The sequence below is a fragment of the Crassostrea angulata genome, chromosome 8 (genome assembly GCF_025612915.1).
Source record: "Crassostrea angulata isolate pt1a10 chromosome 8, ASM2561291v2, whole genome shotgun sequence".
In the NCBI taxonomy this organism is placed as follows: Eukaryota; Metazoa; Mollusca; class Bivalvia; order Ostreida; family Ostreidae; genus Magallana; species Magallana angulata.
This window is the reverse complement of record NC_069118.1, coordinates 34,771,632-34,791,172: the sequence shown is the minus strand read 5'-3', so window position 1 is coordinate 34,791,172 and position 19,541 is coordinate 34,771,632. Positions and strand designations below refer to the sequence as shown.

Sequence of the window (19,541 nt, the reverse complement as noted above, 5' to 3'; positions counted from 1 at the left end):
TTTTGATTAGGTCTATTCAAAATGAGAGAGAGAGAAAGGAAGAGGTTGAGAGAGTCATTTCTGTGAAAGAGAGAGAGAGAGAGAGAGAGAGAGAGAGAGAGAGAGAGAGAGAGCGAGCTAAGCTCTTTTCATGGGGATGGAGATGGACTTAATCATTTTTAATTTTTTTATGCATTTTTTAAAATGGAAATTCTTAATCTCTATATAATATCCTTTCAGTCCATTCGGGTCGGGGAGAGATGTATTAAAATTCTCTTTAGAAGGGTAGACAGGCGACATGACCTTCGTCAATGGTTAATCACGGCAATGTATATATCCCCCTCTTTTTTATGTAACAAGAATGTAAGCACTCTGGCACTCATGAATCAACACTATAGTACTAGATAGATTTATGATACAGTCATTCTTTAACCTTCCGGGTATATCTGATAACGAAACACTTTAATATTCAATACTATTAAACCAAACTTGACACATACACATGTAGTGTCATTGTGAAATTTGACTCTTTACATAATCTTTGAGAGGCAAGCACTTAGTTTTTTAGTGAGCACTCAGTATAAAATCAATCAAACACTATAAACATGATTGATTAGGCTGTAAACATATCCCAGATTCATTGGACACTTTCACATTTTGAGGAACCTTTCCTCTTATATACATGTATATACAAAAAGAATTTGACTGTAACTGTTCATATTTCTCTTTCAAGTTTGAATTCTTAACAGCATAGCGGTATAATATATAGTTTCGGTTAAAGTCATGATATAGTAAATGACAGGAACCTATATAAGTTTATGAAATTCATGATATAAATTAGAAGCTCTAAGCCTTTAGAATTTAATGATGCTTTAAAACACTATATAGCCTCGTTTGATAGGGTGTATAGGGCTTAAATTTTTGGTAAACACAATGAAACTGTTTTTAAACTGTCATTTTCTATAAAATATAAAGAAAATTTAGAAAAAATCTCGGAGTTTGGTCCATTTTTGTCTAATGAAATCTATCTAGTATGCCTATACAGTCTCTCCAAAACCAAAACACTACGGGAAAAAGAGAATTCAAATAGATTATGACGCCATAATGGTTCTAGCACCCGAAAGAAACCCTGGAATCATTACTAGATTCTGGATTTAAAACATTATCAAACCTTATGTTGCTTTCATGACTTTAAATGTTATGCAACTGGGCAATCCTTAAAAATAAAAAATAAAATTGTTGTTTCACAATTTTAGTAGAGGGCCTCATGGACATCATAATCATGCATTTGGTTTTTAACAAATATATATGGTAGTAGAGAAGAAGATTTTCTAAGATTTAATACATTTTTACTATATGGCCATACTGGCCCCACCCTAGAGCCTGAACCCCTGACCCAGGGGTATTGAATCTCACAATTTTGGTAGAGGGCTTCATGTTCATTATAATCATGCATTTAGTTTTTAACAAATATATATGGTAGTAGAGAAGAAGATTTTCTAAGATTTGATACATTTTAACTATATGGCCATATTGGCCCCACCCTAGAGCCTGAACCCCTGACCCAGGGGTCATGAATTTAACAATTTTGTAGAGGGCTTCATGGACATCATAACTATGCAACCAGTTTGTCCTAACATGTGTGGGAACAGAGAAGATTTTTGAAAATTTGGTTTGTTTTTTTCCTATTTTGCCCCACATGTGGCGCCCGATGGTGGTAGAGCCATGAATTTCACAATTTAGATTCCTCTTACCATAGAGATGCCTCACACCAAAAATGGTAACAATCAGCCTTGTAGTTTTTAAGAAGAAGTTAAAAATGTAAATTGTTAACGCACGACGCACAGCGCAAGACGCACGTCGCACGACGACGGACGAAAACGGATAGCAATAGGTCACCTGAGATTCTTAATTTTTTGCTAATAAAATTTCATCAGCGTGTGTTATTTCAATGAGGCGGGAGGCAATTCAGTAAACAAACAATAATTTTACTTTGGCCCTGGGATGTGCAACCGTTTGGTTCGAAATCCGTTATAGCTTTTACACTTTTCCCTTTCATCATGATATCAAAAAATGTTCAACAAATATTATTTCATGGGCAAAAAATGTACAATTTCAGGCACGTAGCATTGGAGAGGGGGGGGGGGGGCTCCCCCAAATTTTACCTCGCAAAAACCTTTCTTTTTTTTTTTAAAAAGAAGAAGATGGGGATTAAGGCGTGTACGATGTCTATGTTAGGACGGATAAGATTCTTATTAAAATATTGTATATTCAACACACATATATATATAGCATCGATTTGTACTCCTTTAATATGTTCAATACTTGGAGTCCACGTTAAAGTCGGTTTTGTTCCCATTAGATTTTAATGGAAATATGACAAAAATAAGGAGCACAGACTCACAGTGAAAATAAAAGGCATATATACATAAGTTCTTAAAAAAAAGAAAACACTCTCTGGAGGTTTAATTAAATACGCATCAAACATGATAGCGGAGTGATGACCCACTATACATAAAATATCATTTTAGAAAAATAATACAAGTCAGTAAAAAGTTAAGGAAATTGAATTTTGAAGGAGTTTCTCCCTCTTTTTATGTTTGTTTTTGGTTTTGGGTTTTTTTTTTAGCTTGTAAAAACCTATAGTGATTTGAAGCCCCCCCCCCCCCCCCCCCCCGATCTGGATTTTAAGTAAGAAGTTTTCACTATTTAAAGAGTTTTTATCGCGATTTGCAAATTCGTCCATCTTCCAAGACAGATATGCTTTTCATTAAATGATAAATATTAATCTAAAAGCTCAAGGTCCACCAGCTACCAACGGTTTTATAAAAACGGTAGTGTAAAATCCGGAAACTTCCTTTCCATACGTGTTATACTCCGTATAAAACGGAAAATGGCGGTCGAACCAAATGCAAAGAAAAGAAAATCTGATGATAACAAACATTCTACAGAAATTTTGTCATTTGCAGGATTTGATTTTTGTAAAGTGCTGAAAAATGACCTGAGAAGTAAAACTGCCTTCATCCACTCCCAGTTTGAAGGAAAAGATGCTGTGATTTTGATGGAGAAAACTGCATTTGATGCCAACAGTGTACAAGAAATGCTAACAGAAAAAACAGAGTTAGTTGAAACTCTAAAGAATGATGTGTACAGCACATACAAGACATTTCCAGACAAAACATTAAATGGTTTGATTACTTTCTTAATCAAAGTTAAAATGAGTTTTGTAGAATGCCATGTACGCTATTTATATATTTATAAATATACCACGATCAAAGATATTTATGCCGCACATTTTTTTAAATCATTGAATCATTTGATATTCAGATTTTTTTCATGGTTCAAACGGTGTTCATTTAGTAGTCCAAAATTTCACCTTTCTACCTTGTTATGGCCAATATGGCCAGCTAAAATTGTCTACTGGGATTTTGCATTGTAATAGACTTGAAAATAACCAAGATGATAACGTTAAAAACCTGTGCAAAATGTCCTGAGTACTTCCAAATGGAGAAACGATGTAAAAATTCCCACTATAAATCTCTGTAAGGAAATTGTTTTCCTTTGTTCAAGATTTTCTGGGTAAAAACAGATGACCCACGTGTCGATGCAAAAATATTGGAATTTTTCTGTTGTCATTTGTACTTTATTAAAAGGTATGTTCTTAGAAATTGTCATCAAGTGAGGGAAGCAGTAACTTGTGGCAGACTACAAATAGACTGAGTATAGTAAAGAACAATTTGAAATTTGCATAATAAATAAGGCTAAATTTTATATCTTGGCCTATTAATCATTTTACTTTTGCAAGGACACTTACTTGTACTGGCTGAAAATTGTACTATTCCAAATTTTTGTCATTTATTTTATCTAGCCCATGACTTTATGTGTCAATGACAACAGTACCGGTATATGAATTTAATTTTTGGTTACTTGGAGTGAGAAAATAATATTGAGGGAAAATTAAAAAAAAAAAAATGAAGCCTTTTAATTTTTTCACAGGTATGAAAACCACACTCATTTACCCTGCTACAAAGCAACACATCGCAAAATATTCTGAGCAGGAATTTCACATCGTTCAAGAGTCTGGGAAAGATTACAAGAAAGTTACACTGCCATATGTAAAAAACAAAGCCCTCAGCAACCAGGTAATCTATATATATTGTGTTGTTCAAAGTTGAAATATTACATTGAGGCACTTTGTTTGGAGCCAGGGCAGAAAGATAAATGTACCAGTACATTTGATTGACAGAAAAAAATAAATATATATTGTACATAGCAGTCCTGATGATGTAGTGGCTTTATCATTAATGCAATAAAACAACTTTTGCAATGTAATGTAGAAGCAAATTAAAGAAAGATTTTTAAAGCTATAATATACTTGTATTTCAAAAAATCAACCACATACAAGCAAAGTAAAAGCTTGTCCTATTGAAGCATACCAATTTGAAATCTTAACACTTGCACTACAATTTTGCATCATCACACTTTGTATTTTCAAAACACGAGTAACAGAGGTGTTTGCAAATTATTTTCCACAGTGGGTTTACAACATTTTGAACAAAGAGACGGAAGCGGACCGTATAGTCTTTGAGGACACCTGTCCCGACTCTGGATTTATCCTGCTCCCAGACATGAAGTGGGACAGAAAGGACATGGATGCGCTGTACCTTCAGGCCTTGGTCCACCGCCGGGACATCCTCTCCCTCAGGGATCTAGACCAAAGTCATCTACCACTACTCAAGAACATATTGGAAAAGGGATTGGTAAGTACCTCCATGTGATCAATGGACCAAATTATTAGTATAATCAAGGAAGGAAGTAGAGAAATCAAAAAAAATAATTATATTTTAAAGTGTTGCTGCAACTTACTGAAAATATAATTGTAGATACATTAGTATTGTCTCTGTATAAAATAAAATATATTGGTAGTTTAATATTGCATGACTGTCGGATTGAGCTGTGTTGATCTCTTACCTCATTCATATTATCCCATCATTTCACAAAAGCTGACAAAAATTATAGCTACACACAAAACTCTGAAATTTCTCAATATATGGTACACAAGATATCACATAGAGGTACATGTAAATACATATACCGGTACTATAGAGTAATCTTTTTTCCCTTGTAGAGTGCAATCAAGGAGAAGTATGGAATACCGGCCAATAAAGTTCGGAGCTATCTTCATTATCAGCCATCGTATTACCATCTACACGTTCATTTTGCCCACATTAAGTTGGACAATCCTGGGTTTGAAGCTGATCGTGCTCACTTACTGACTGATGTGATTGAAAACATTGAAATGAAATCGCTTTACTACAAGGAAAAAACTATGGTTTTCAAAGTTAGAGAAGATGACCATTTATACAAAGCTTTTTTAGAGCATGGATGTATTCAGAAATAAAGAGGGGAAAATCTGTAAGTTTTCTGTGTTTAATTCCTTCCCAACTGTATTCATCGCTCTGAGGTGACCACGTACAGGGTGTTGTTAGATCTTAGATCAGTTTCCAACTATGTAGCATAAAGCAGAGGAGTGATTATACAAGTCCAGTTTTAATTTGACTGATTTCATCTTGGACCAATATCTACCTAAGAATGTATTCAAAATGTATCTACATGTTTGTTTCTTAACGGAATGTTGAAAAGACACTTGGGTCAAATTTTAACATTTTTGAGTTCATTACTGCATGCTGAAGAATCAACATGCTGCATTTAGAGGCATACAGAATGGTTTAAAAAGTCTGGATGTATTGAATTCATGAGACAATGTTTTAATCAAATCAAATTTGTATGACCAAAAAATCATCATTTTCGAAGAATGGTACTGTACGGTATATCTGAAGCAAGAAACAAAGACTTCCCATTGCCGTAACAATATCTGCAATTTATTTCATCAGGTAAGTCAACTCATGACAATGTACAAAAGTCTAATACCCAGTGGGTAAATATTTCGGGGAAAGAAGTGAAGGCCTCGGAGAGAAACATTGATGAGTGGTAGTCCAGTCTGAGGAGGCGGTCAGCGGTGCACTGACTACAAGCACCACCAGTGCACGGGCCTTCTCTCTGCTGGTTTGATTAATTGTGTTCCTATGAAACTTGTGTCTTAAATCAACTACACACATCTACTGTCACTTGTTCCACAATCTGAGACGTTTCCTCCCGACACGTGACATGTAATGATCCCTCACTGTAATAAAGAACACAAATGAATCTTTGATATTTAAACCAACAAACAATGATTAATAAATTCTAGTCTTCACACATTCATGATCAATCTTATTTGATTGACTGTACCTTCGTAAATGAAATGTAACTGATATGCAGGCCTTTTCTGGCAAGTCTTTCATCACAATCTAGTTTAAGAGAAAAAAACACATTTCATACGATGGCAAAATAAAATGAAAACATTTAAAACAGTACATGTACATGTATTTGCATTATACATGTTCGAAATTGTTTTATCCTTTAAAAACATGTTAACAAACAGTGATACATGCAAATAATACAACCATTTTAGGTCCTTTAAGCAAGTACTTTATATACTGTTACATGTAATGGAGAAAAATACATTTTAATTGATATTTAATTTGTATGATTAATTCATTGTATAAATGGAATTTTAACATGCCTTTGCTAAACATTTTGCAGTATCTGGGTTTTCTACATCAGTGCATTCACATATATCCATCTCCATAGATGTTTGTTGGGGAGATAAATTCATGACTTCCTGTCTTCGGGCTGGAAACGGGGTCATTTCTTGGAAAATAGGATATAATACTGGGTCTTTGTTGGCATCGTAACCCTGTGTACAAAAAAATTCCTCACTCAATTTTTAACATCTACAAGTATTGTACTGAAACACTTACACTGTTGGTCAAGTACTTGTACAGTATCTTATTACGGGTATATGTTTGTGTCCAAATTGATTGTTTCACATCTTTTACGTTACTTGTGTTAGCTATTAGCTAAGGCTGTCCAAAGTTAATTCTATGTTAAGCCTATGTTTAAATTCATCTGCACATAGGTTAAAGCTGACATGAATTCATAAAAGCATTTGGTCGTCATATTAGTTTCGATTGCTCCTCTACTGCCACTGGGGTATATATACCGGTTGAGAAAGTTACGGTCGGTTGCTTTCGGAGCGAGGCATTTGCGTTGCACGGATTTCTAAATGCATGAACTACACATTGTAGTAAAATGTAGTAATAAAGTTGTTTCGTCGTTTATTGGATATATCTTGCCAGTGCAGTGGTTGTCATATTATTTTTGTTCGAAACGCGTTTTTACAAGTCTTTTCGTCCAAGGTAACGTGTTCGGGTGTATGAAATTCCTGAATGCAATGAAGCATGAATAGTGCTCTCGGCCTTATATAGGGGTGTGTAGAGATGAGCAGAACAATAGAAATCGACAACTAATATGGCGGTAGTCAGAGATAAAAGGTAAATAATGCATATTTATGAATTCATGTCGGCTTTAAGGATAAACCATTGTTTAAAAAAACCAAACCCTATTTTCTATTAAATCTTTTCCAGTTTGATTTTACTTTTTGCAACTGCTATACTGCAATCAGTAGAGATATGAAATGTTTAGGGCACATTATGGAATATAAAATGGATTACAAATGGGGTTTTCTTTATAACTGACAGCTCAAAAAGGTCATTAGACAGTTAGTCTTCATGTAGCTTGAATAAAACTGTATCTGTAAATGAATAACTCTTACTTGTTTGAAAATTTTGAATTATTAAATTTTATTGCACTCCCTTGTAAGTTTGATATTTTGAATGTGACATTAAACATATAATTAACTTAGAGCAGCCTTCTATTTATTTTGATCTACTTACCTTTATACAAACAGTCTTTGATAGACACTCAATTTCATTTTCACCAATGAGGAGTTCATTGTCGTTATTTCCTGTTAAAATGGCAGCCTTGGGAAAGGATAATTCAGAGTCATTAATTTTGGTGTTTATTTTTTCTACACTGTAAGTTTATAGATTTTTTAAAAATTTAATACCAATACTATTGTTTGTTTTATAAAATGACATTCACACACTTAAACAAAATTTTAAAATAAACAGTAAAATATACCATTGGTGTTTATACAATTTCTAGAAAATAAACATAAATTTAAACAGCTTCTTTTAATATCACACAGTATCTCTTTCATTTCTTTGTATAAAATATTTCATCAATTAAGGCTCATTAGTAACTCCCTACATTTCCTAACACTTGTATTTGCATTGTAGTAAAATCTTAAAGGTACAGAATTTAAGGGTCACTGTCTTAAACCTCAGTGCAAGACTCACTTGTTTTGCTGCTCCAATGGCTATCACTTCGTCAGGTGGGATTGTGTTGAATACCTCAGCATTGCTTAGATAGTCCGAGATTGCTTTCTGTACAAAAGGAGGCTTTGCACCACCTCCACACACAATCACCTGTCATAAAAAAAATAACCATAAAGATTTTAACTGAATTTTTCACATACTGTAAAAATGCATAATCCAATCTACAGGCCTAATTAAATTTAGTGGGATGATGATCACTTATATTACAGTAATGTAATGTAATTTGTATTTACTCCCTGAATCTAGTTTCACAATCATACAAAATTATCCACAATACCAATCCCATGGTGTACGTTAAATGAGATTTTGTACAATAATTAGGACGGGTTTTTATAAAACTAACCGGTACCTTTTCTATATCTGATGAGCTGACATTAGATTTGGCACAAACATCATCAATGAGGGCTACACATTTCTGGACGAGATTTCCACAAAGACTTTCAAATCTGGCCCTACAAAAATTTTCAAAACTTCATTAATACATGTATTTATTTGCATACATCCTACATACAAATTTAATTCACATCTTATGATAAACACTTTGAGTTGTAAACAAATTATGATGTGTTAACTAGAGGCCCATAAACCCCCATAATTTTTCTGTACTTCCTCATTCAAAAATTGTTTAATAAGACCTTTTCTTCTGTATTTCATTTATAAACCTTAAACCCCATTGGGATCTATTCCTAACCCCTGGTTTTATAGATTGATCAACATTTTTAAGGCAGCTTGTGTAAATATTTTGATATTTCTGTCAATCAATGGTTCTTGAGAACAGTTTTTTCATTGAAGGAAGCCTGGCCATTTATTTGTCCTTTATCAAAGAATGCTTTTTGCTGAGTTTGGTTGAATTTGGAGAATAATTCAATAAAAAAAATTGTAAAATTTTGCAAACTGACATCTGGAGGTCGAACAAAAATAATCAATACAACTTACATATTTCAAGCCTTCAGCTTTGGTGAGCCAAAAACCTGATCATTTAAATATAATGAATATTATTTAGTGGGAGATTCAACCTACCTGGATACACTGCTATGGAAGTCGACTCCTTCATGCAGTGAGTCTATGGAGACCTGAGCATTCTCTAGTGTAGACAGGGTGTGTTTACAAACCTCCGTGGCCATTCTCATTTTGCTCACCGATCGCCGACTCTCTTTGATATCCAGTTTATATTTTCTGTGGGAGAAAATCAAACCTGAAGAGGAATACTGGACCAAAAAAATTTTTATTTTTCACTGATATTTTTTGTGATTATGATTTAACAAAATTCTACAAATAAAAGAAATAATACTTGTAAAATTCCTGAGCCAGAAAGTCTGCTAGTACATTGGTGAATTTGCTGCCTGCTACTTCTTGTGTGCAGGTGTTGCCCAGGATTCTGTAGAGTCCTCCCTGAAGGTGAACAATGGAGACGTCTGTTGAGTCACCACCCAGACGATAAACCAGAACATTACTGAAAGCAAACAATTAGTACTGTAGCTAGGGTTGTCCACAGGAAACTTAATGCAGTGCTGTAGGACATGATGTATACAAAGGACATTTCTATCCTTAATCTATAAAATTGATGCCCATGAATATTAATTAAGAGCAAGTTTGAAGGATTTTCCGTCACGGAATCCTACCATTGGAGTGTATTGTCCATCTGACCTAGATCATAGGCCAATAGAGCAGCTACAGGTTCATTGATAGTCCGCAGCACACTAAATCCTGCTTTTGAGGCACATTCCCTGAAATATCAAACACACATGTAAAAACATGTAACTGCATACACATTAATTTCCAGCAAAATTACCAATCCTTTATGGAAAAAAACCTCCCCAAAACCTTTCTGAACTTGTAAAGACTCATTCTTCACAATGGTTTTCAGATGTATCCTTAAAACTTGTAAGCAATAATGTGCATAAAAATTTCCCTCCTCATATATTTGCTCTAAAATACTGTAATTCTGGAACAAAGTCATAAGGTGTTAACTGGCATCGATAAATATAATATTAACTCTAAATAAGTACATTTACCGGGTACAGTATGCTTATGTTGGCACAGTTTATGATTAACTAAGTGTAATGGTGTTATTAAACCAATGCATTGCTTTTTACCCTGACACAAAATACATGGGTAGCAAAGTTTTCAGATCCATACTGCAGAACCTGACATGTATTCTTTACTTATTTTTGTTTTTATATATAGTCATCTCATACCCGAAAACTTTCCTTTGTTCTTCAGAAAACTGTGAAGGCACTGCAAGCACCGAGTCGTGAATGTCCCCATCACCATGACTATTAGCAGTTTCTGCAAATTCAAAAAGAGATTGTGATTGGTACTGTACTTTATGTATATAATAGAGTGTGTATGCATTGGTGTAAATTTTAATATCAGCAATTCTAAAGCAAAGTAAACAGTGATTCTTGAAAAGTTGATACTAGTATATAACCTTTCATCTGTTTGTATATGGCTGTTGCTACATCCACAGGAGTTGCATCGATCATTCTCTCCTTGAAATCGACAACGTAAACCAGACCCCCATTCCTATTCTCTATCTGTAATACAAACGAAACAACAATCTCAAATCTAAGTATTTCTATCACACATCTATAAGTGCTTGAATACGTTTTATATATTACAAATCAACATAGAGCACGGGAGAAAACAAAAGAGAGCTTTCAGAAATTTAGGAAAGGGTCATCTTCGCTAGGCAAAACTCTGATTTGTTATTCTCACAGAATAAATGTCTTGGACCTTTGGCTAGGAAGGACATGTTGGTATAAAAAGCTTTGCACAGACTTCCAATCGTACTATGAGCATTATGATTTTTTTTTTTCTCTCAATTAGACTATTCCTATGTGAAATGAAATTGCAAGTAAGCATCATTTTCAGGAAATAGCTTAAAAAATTAATCTAATGGAATGTATCATTTTGCTGCCATAATATCCTGAATTACTTCATCGTAAAATAGCTAAACTTGACGTCGTTGAAATGGTAACTATCTCTAATAGGGCCCCTCTTTTAGCAAATATCACCAACAAGTAAGGTTTGTTCTAATAAAATGGCCTTACTTTGAACTGGACCATTTTGCACCAAATATACAACTACACTTATGTATAATAATCATTAACTGTTGCTTACAGGCCGTAAACTTGTTTTCAAAATATGTGCTACAGACAAATGAAACCATGATGAACTCTGTTATTAGTCCCCTACCGGTTTTTACCAGAGGGGACTTTAGCTTTTCTCTGCGTCCATCTGTCCAACTTAGTTTTCCACACTTTTTTTCTTTTTGCGTTTGAGGAATAATATGAAATTTGCTGAACAGCTTCAAAATGTCAAACTACAGATCAAGTTTATACCTTTGTAGCCTCTGGTTAACATATTTTCGAGAAAATTAATTTGTTACATTCCAATGTTCGGGTTCATTATCGGGTTCCATGTGTATTGAATAAACGAAGAAAGTATGTAGTCAGTAATAATATCGTGCATTACTTGGACCATTCCTTTTATTGTTTCTAACAAACAAATAAGTTCTGTAAAATAGTGTCAAGCATTGTGTTGTAAATTTAATCCACAGGTTTTTTTTGTATAAGTACAATCGGATTCGTTATCGGGTTGGTCTGTTAATCGGGGTACAGAACTCGGTAAGAAATGATATTCTGCATAACAGTGCATTGTTTTCACAAATTTTTACAAACCGGTAGGGGACGTGTATTGCTTCTGCAATACTCTCGGAATGCTTGTTATTATAGCACATGAATTGATCTACAAAATGATTTTAAAGAACTATATATGATAAGAGTAAAATTTGGCCCCCATAATTCACCATTTTTTAAAGTGTTTCGGGTACAATAAAATGTTGTGTTATAATTTAGAAGAGTTGATATAAAATATATTTTTCACATATTTGTTTGATTTATTTGCAGTCACTTGCAGTATATGACGTCAGAAGTGACGCTATTTCTATAATTCAATCAAAATCAGTCGAAAATTGACATTTTTCTCATCTTTTTACGAATGGGAAATATAGAGCGCATGCTTGAACCAAGACAAATTTTTTGTCACTTATTAGACTTGGCTAGATACATCTCTGATTAAAATATTTTGTTGGTTCAAGCATGCGCTCTATGTTTCCTGAAAGAAAAACTGCTTGAAAACAAGCTTTTTTATGCTAAAATTGCAAAAATGGCGGGAAAAGGTTGTCTTTACATTGCCGTATTTCTAAATAGTGGGCACTTGAATCAAAATGAACATGAAGTAAAAACATCACATATATTTCTGTACAAAGAAAACAAAGAATTGCAGTAAAATAATGATATTCCTTTTAGGGGGCCATTTTAGGCCCATACCATATATAGTCCTTTAAATGCTTTAATATAAGATAAATACTGTATGATACATATTCCCTGGTGAAGAAAATTGACTGACCTTCACTGGTGATTTTGAGATATATTCTTGTGTAACTGGATCCTCCCAGGATCTACCCAACACCCTCTTAACAAAACTTATGGTGTTTTGAGTATTCCTGATACTTCCTTGCTTTGCTGCAGCTCCAACAGTCTGAAAAAGTTTTTAAAAATTGTCTTGACACACACTTGATTACAGATATTTGACGCCATATTCTTTTTCAACATGTAATTACTGGTGTATATACTGTAGATTCCTAATTAAAAACAAGAAATTAACATCCGATTAAAATCGCCAGAAGCAACCCTAGCTATTTTAAAACCTTGCTTTTATTTTTCACACAGTTTTAAGCTTTTGGAAATTAAAACAAATAATTGGTGCTTGCGATTTTATACAAGTCAGTGGAATCGCGGAATTAAGTACTTGAGTAAAATAAGAAATTTACAGTAAATAACATTTTAAAATATAGCATAATGAATAAATAAATAGGTAGGTGGATTCAACTGTGCATGTTTCCTAAAAATCTGATAGTGGAAATGTCATGGTGTTGTTGGCTCTGCACTCCAAACGGACACAATGTATAATCAATATATTATTTAAACTACCTGATCTAAATCTGTGTATGCTACAACACATGGTGTTGTTCTGTCTCCTAAATCATTGGCTACCACATCAGTTTTACCATCCTGCAACAAACAATGAAACACAAATATATTAGAGTGAAGCGTCGTTCAATTGGGTTATCAATATTCATAATGCTTTATCTTACCTTTACTTCAAAATTTCAATTTGAACAAACTCGTATAACATATTCAGGCGAGCTAGAAACTATAGCTTTGAGAAATCAGTTCGAATTTCCTAGTTGACTTACGAGACATGCTCAATGGTTTTATTGTTAATGTGTTTGTGGCGTTGTGTCTATGTATTTCAGATAAATTATGGTGTCATCTTTTTATTTTCTATTTACTTATGGTCATATAGTCAAGTATACCTTATACACAGCTAGACAAGCAGAAGTCGTGCCGAAATGCACACCGAAGGCTGCCATATTGATGTTCTCGCGAGATTTCAACTTGGATCTGACTATTTGCTAGAATCGACTTCAGTTTAACTAAATATCGACAGATTGACTGCAGTTCTTTAATTTTATTTTACATATGTTTTGAAATATCATGAATAAAATTTAATTTTCATTTTAAAAATTAAAGCATACATAATCTTCCTTTCAAAAGTTCCAAAACGATAAAATATTTTGTTTAATCCCTTAACTATAAATATTCAAACCTATGAAAAAAATTTTGCATGATAAATTTTATCATTGTCTTGACTGTGTTTCTCTGACCTCTAGTTTTACCTCAAAATGTTTATAAATTTGGAAGTTTTTGGATTCTATTATGAAATAGCTTGTATCTTCACAAAGATCTTCAATTAAGTATATCAATCGTAACCAATCAAATTGCGACAAATGTACATGTGCTTCCTGTTCCACGTTTGTTTTCGCCGGTGAATAGTAGCAGACAACTCCATTGAAGTTATCCACTCACTTGACACTTCGTGAAGGCGGAACAAATAATATTCTTGTTCACGATAAGAGAACAATTGAACCACGATGTATTTTAATTCACTTGCAGCGCTACTTTGCTTATTTTGTGTTGTTGTGTGCTCAGCAAAGAAACCAATTACAAAAGACAACTGTGAAGGTAATGTTTAATTTAACCAAAAATATGTTCATATACATTTTTATGATTACCCTAAATGACCAGACACTTTTGAAATTGATTAGACAAGTTTCTGCCAGAGTAATATCACAATCTTGCCTTTTTTTGTCATTTTCATTTTGAGTTCCCCCTATAATTGCAGGTATAGTTTTTAAGTTTGGATTGTAACAGATCGATAAGATTCAATGCAAATGATTAAATATCATAAGTATTAAAGCTACTCAAGGTAGAGACTATATTTATCAAAGAGGCAGGAAGACTTTATCAGACATCCACTTTGTAGATCCTTAATCTTTAAAATTGATATCGAGCGATTCAGTAACTAACTGGCACTAAATGTTTTGTTGAAAACAGTTTAATATAGATATACAATATGATAAATAATGTTGTGTTTTAAACTGATCGAGAGTTTCTCTATTTACCATGATTTACAATGATAAGTTACTAATTGATATGAGTTACTGATTTAGTTCTTCTTTCTTGACTTTTAAATTTGTACATCTAGAAAAATCTAGAATGATCTACTAAGTTTATAACGAAAACATGATCTGAATTGAGGACATTTTGAGTTTTAATTTACGTTATTATCCGAGCACTGATAGATCCTTCTTGAATTTATCCGACTTAGAGTGATATATCACTTCTTCTATTTGAATATGTTCTATATCTCTTTGATTTCTAATACACCTTTGTCATGCATGCATTCGTTAATTTAAAAGAAGTTGTCTCTTATTGATCTGAGAGAGATCAAGATATGTTTAGTACATTGAATTCCCTTGATTCTGTTACAGTATGTGTAACAGTGATAGACAAATTTGAAAAGACGCTAAAAGATGAAGATAGGAAAGATGGACCAAAACTAGAAAAACTTTTCATGAAGTTCTGCAAAGACCTAAGAGGGAAGGAGGAGAGATTTGTAAGTACATACAGGATATTTTTCAGCCAACAGACCGGATATTTTGGATTTTATTATAAAGAATTTTAAATATAGTTTTTAAAAAATGCCTCATCTATAGCCATGGTACAGAGTCCTTATACTGCATTGCTCACATAAATATTAAAAAGGCAAAGTTGAGTTGATCTTCAACTATGTTTTACACACATAATTGAACATCTGCCTGATTGGTAATTATCTGTTGTTTGCAATGCTGTAAAATTGTAACATTTTACAATTTCTGGTACTGAATAAACCACACAGGCACACACAGGTTAAAGTATTTATATCATTACCATCAGACTGAAATGTTTACACAAACTTTAAATCTTCTATTTCAGTGCTATTACATCGGTGGTTTGAAAACTTCAGCAACCTATATTCTTGGAACAATGTCAAAGCCCATGAAGTCCTTCATGCCTTCCACAAAAATTTGTGAAAAACTGCGAGATGCTGATAACCAAATTTGTGATCTGAAATATGGTAAATTGTTTTATCCTTGCTTTTTTGGGACAGTTTGAAGTTTGATCAAATACTGTAAACCAACTTTTATTGCAATGACTTTGGTTTGCAATTTCATTGAGATGGTTCACGGTTACTTATTTTTGCAACCAAGCCCTATCAACATTCGTTTTGTTATAACAACTATATAACTCATTTGTGACGAGAAATATTCGCAATAATGAGGCACTCCTAAACCTTGTTAGAATTTATTCAAACACGAATATTAAATTAAAAGTTGGATTACAATATAAGCTAGCCTAATTTCTTTAAAATTAATGTTAATACATAGTTTACCTTTAATTAAATCAAAAGGCTTTTGGAATGGTATTGCATAATGTTTAGCAAATAAAAATGCTGGTCGCTGTCTCACAAGATATTTTGACTTGATTTTTAGATAAACAGATTGATTTAACGAAAGTAAATCTGAAGAAACTGAAAGTCAAGGATTTAAAGAAGATTCTCTCAGACTGGGGAGAGGATAATGCTTGCAAAGGATGTGCAGAGAAGTCTGATTTCATCAAGAAGGTAGAGGAGCTCATGCCCAAATACGCACCAGAGGCAGCCAAGAAACGGGAAGAATTATAGACAAACAGAATTCACCGTCCAGATCCATTCATCATTATTAGCCAACCATCTCTAAACTGTAAAGTTTCGCAATTAAGACAAAATGGCATGTTTGTCATGATATCATATGGATTTATTTTGAAGAAGCAAACAGTAGATTATACTTTGTTATGAATGATATATGTCTATCTATAAACTTTACATCATTATAAATTAATTCACTACCAGTACCTACCTCTGGGGGATTGTGAGGAGGACAACTAACATACTGGTACCACTTTTGATTTTACCATTCTAAATTACTCTAGGTTTTACATCAATGTTTAATATACATAAAAATAAGAGTTATCAATGCGATTCTTATTTTATTTAATCACAGAAGAGTGCTGCCCAGCATAATAAGGTCATTAATATTGAAAAGGGTGCATATTGTAAGCTACATGTATGTAACTCAAAGTGAAAGTGTGAAACTTACTTGTCATGATCAAACAGGTCTTTCCATTGTAGATTTGTGTTGTATCGAAAGTTTTATTTGATTTTATTTGATTTATTTTTTTTTCTGCAAATTTAATAATGAGGTAGTGCAACATATTCTAAATGTCAAGGGAAGAAAGGGACCGACTGATAGAAAACTGAATGTAACTTTTAGTAATTTAGGAAACATTGCATTTTATTTCAGTGATCTCTGAAGTAGATTGAAATTTCCATCATTTTGCTTAACAGAATATGATTCAGGTCCATGGGTGTGATAGAGTACGCATGGTATGGCTGTTTGTTTACAGATACACAGATTTTTTCTATTGCACTTAAGTAGGATTATTTCAATGTTGTGATACTATTGTACAACAGTTGGTAGTATTGTGTGACTGTACAGTTTGAAAGTGAGGGTGATGCATGTTGAGAAGTTGAGTACATTGAGAGTATTTGTTTTTGCCCTTGTTTATGAATAAATTATTTATATAATACCTTTCTCTTTTATATTTGCTAAAGAATATTGTTCATCGAGATCATCAAGCATTGAATGGCATTGATACTGTATTGGATACAATACTAAAAGGAGAAAAAAGATACGATTGTTTTGTCACTGATTAACAGAGTTTAACAAAAGAAGTTTGTTAAAAAATGTATAGTGAAGAGGAATATAAACGACCAGATTCTAGCGAGAGTTATCTCCTCGATCAGAGGGTCAGGATACGTGTATACAACTGGTACATGCAGGGGGGAGGGGGGGGGGGGCGTATTTTCTTAAATATTACATGCAGGGGGCGTATTTTCTTGAATATTATGCATTTTATCGAGGTTATTTTCAATGGAACTGGAAAGACATTTTATGCGGAAAGCTGTTATTCTACAACAATAATAGAGTCCTAATATAAAGACTCAGTATCTTTAAAACCCCGGTAACAGTTTCCGTTTTATAATAATAATTCCGGTTTTTTAAAATTAATTTTCGAATATGGCTGTGTTAATTTTTTATGTTAGACTTAATTTTCCGAATTCAAAGTACAAGAATTTATATATACGATAGTATGCCTTCATTCGCAAACATTGATAATTTTGATACATAGCGATTTTGAAAACAGACCACAAAGTCCGCCTACAACTCATCTTCGCTAGCCAATGGTTTAAACCCTTGGCTAGCAAAGATGCCTCCAACCACAATGAATGTCAAATAAAAACGATCATCTCCTATCTGAGAGAGCTATCTAGAGGGATGGGGGCCTGGAGGGTGTTGGGACCCCCTCCCCCGGAAAATTCAAATTTCTTTAAAAAAAAACTTGCACAGTAAAATTACCGAAAGGACAGGAGCATACAAGGCGTTATATACCCCCCCCCCCCCCTTTGAAGCAATAAAAAAATACTAGCTCAAATGTTAATAAAATATGTATACTTGGCTTGTATACGTTGTTTATACTATAAATTTCACGGTGCATGTTAATTAATGGCGTATTTTCATTCTAATCTATAAACACAAGAAATATAGGTTTCCAAATTAAGTCGCACGACGTTTTGTGCCTAAATTTTGACCATTTACTGTGCTAAATTGATTTTTTCGGTGGGAATGGGTCTAGACTCCATCCTAAAAGTACTTTTATTAAAAGGATAAGTTTTTTAAAATTCTTTTTATCATTAATTTATTAAGGTGGAGTCTAGACCCATTATGGGTCAAAATTCGTGGTTTTCACAAAAACTTCACTAATTTAATAATATTTTTTAATTATAAAAGTTATTCACTCAAATAAAGTATGTCAACCAAGCTCAGTGTGATAGGCAGGGTACTATAGACAAGCACCTCTCGTCAGAGAGGGTGTTCGAATCATAATGGACATTTCTTTTTAAATTCTGCGCTTTTGCCTCCTTTCAGTTAAAATTACACAATGATATTGCCCATTCCAACTAACGTATAGTAAGCAATAGCGCTAGCACAGTCAGAGATTGTTTGAGATTATGTTATAAAGAAAGTAAACATAGAAATGCAAATAAGAAGAATGAAAATAAGAAGAAAAGTATAAATCTAATAGTATGTTTGTTAATGACCAGATAATGCAGTTCTATATTATACATGTACTGATGCAGACCTTCAAATGTAAGATTCTTTTATGAGATTTAAGTCGTTTAAATATCCTAGGTTCAGGGGATTCGACAGGCATTGTACGCTCTTCTCCTTTGTCTGCGCAAGACGTTTCGGGAAACATCCAGTCAATGAGTCCGTACTCTCGTTGTATATCGAAATAATCCACACGCAAAGTCGATCTCAAAAGTATACAATAGACTATCTGACAAAGTAAATATCATTTATTATGTGTTTTTAAATAAAATGAAAGTTGTCACTTTATGAATATTATTCACGGAGACTGATTGAATCGGTTGTACATTGTACATTTAATCATTAATAATCATAGTTTGTTAAATAATTTAAATTGTTATATTCAGTAGTATATTCTCACTATATAACTCTATATAGACAAATAGTCAATAACTGTAATATTAGCTCCTCCGAAAAATATTGACCGGTCAATATTTTTTTTATATTGACCGGCTAGGAATAATATCTAGAGAACATTCCCTCAATTTCAAATATTTACATTCTACTGTGTTTTTCCATTA

General features: G+C 33.3%; 3 protein-coding genes across 3 annotated transcripts; 2 read left to right on the top strand and 1 right to left on the bottom strand.

The window, feature by feature from the left end:
• The first annotated feature begins 2,840 nt into the window (after positions 1 to 2,840).
• On the top strand, positions 2,841 to 5,393 carry LOC128160501 (m7GpppX diphosphatase-like). The gene is made up of 4 exons (XM_052823835.1): positions 2,841 to 3,167; positions 3,976 to 4,121; positions 4,515 to 4,739; positions 5,108 to 5,393. The coding sequence occupies exons 1-4, from the start codon at positions 2,873 to 2,875 to the stop codon at positions 5,378 to 5,380; spliced, it is 939 nt and encodes a 312-aa protein (XP_052679795.1). The 5' UTR covers positions 2,841 to 2,872; the 3' UTR covers positions 5,381 to 5,393.
• A 445-nt stretch (positions 5,394 to 5,838) lies between these two features.
• On the bottom strand, positions 5,839 to 13,833 carry LOC128160500 (heat shock 70 kDa protein 14-like). The gene is made up of 14 exons (XM_052823834.1): positions 13,705 to 13,833; positions 13,319 to 13,399; positions 12,735 to 12,866; positions 10,753 to 10,858; positions 10,520 to 10,610; positions 9,944 to 10,048; positions 9,613 to 9,774; positions 9,342 to 9,497; positions 8,671 to 8,773; positions 8,283 to 8,411; positions 7,818 to 7,904; positions 6,605 to 6,778; positions 6,271 to 6,329; positions 5,839 to 6,163 (listed from the first exon to the last, which is right to left on the bottom strand). Exons 1-14 carry the CDS (start codon positions 13,759 to 13,761, stop codon positions 6,085 to 6,087), a joined length of 1,521 nt encoding a protein of 506 aa, XP_052679794.1. The 5' UTR covers positions 13,762 to 13,833; the 3' UTR covers positions 5,839 to 6,084.
• A 348-nt stretch (positions 13,834 to 14,181) lies between these two features.
• On the top strand, positions 14,182 to 17,398 carry LOC128161465 (mesencephalic astrocyte-derived neurotrophic factor homolog). Its single transcript, XM_052824742.1, has 4 exons — positions 14,182 to 14,413; positions 15,223 to 15,347; positions 15,707 to 15,848; positions 16,264 to 17,398. Exons 1-4 carry the CDS (start codon positions 14,323 to 14,325, stop codon positions 16,452 to 16,454), a joined length of 549 nt encoding a protein of 182 aa, XP_052680702.1. The 5' UTR covers positions 14,182 to 14,322; the 3' UTR covers positions 16,455 to 17,398.
• Positions 17,399 to 19,541: the final 2,143 nt, after the last annotated feature.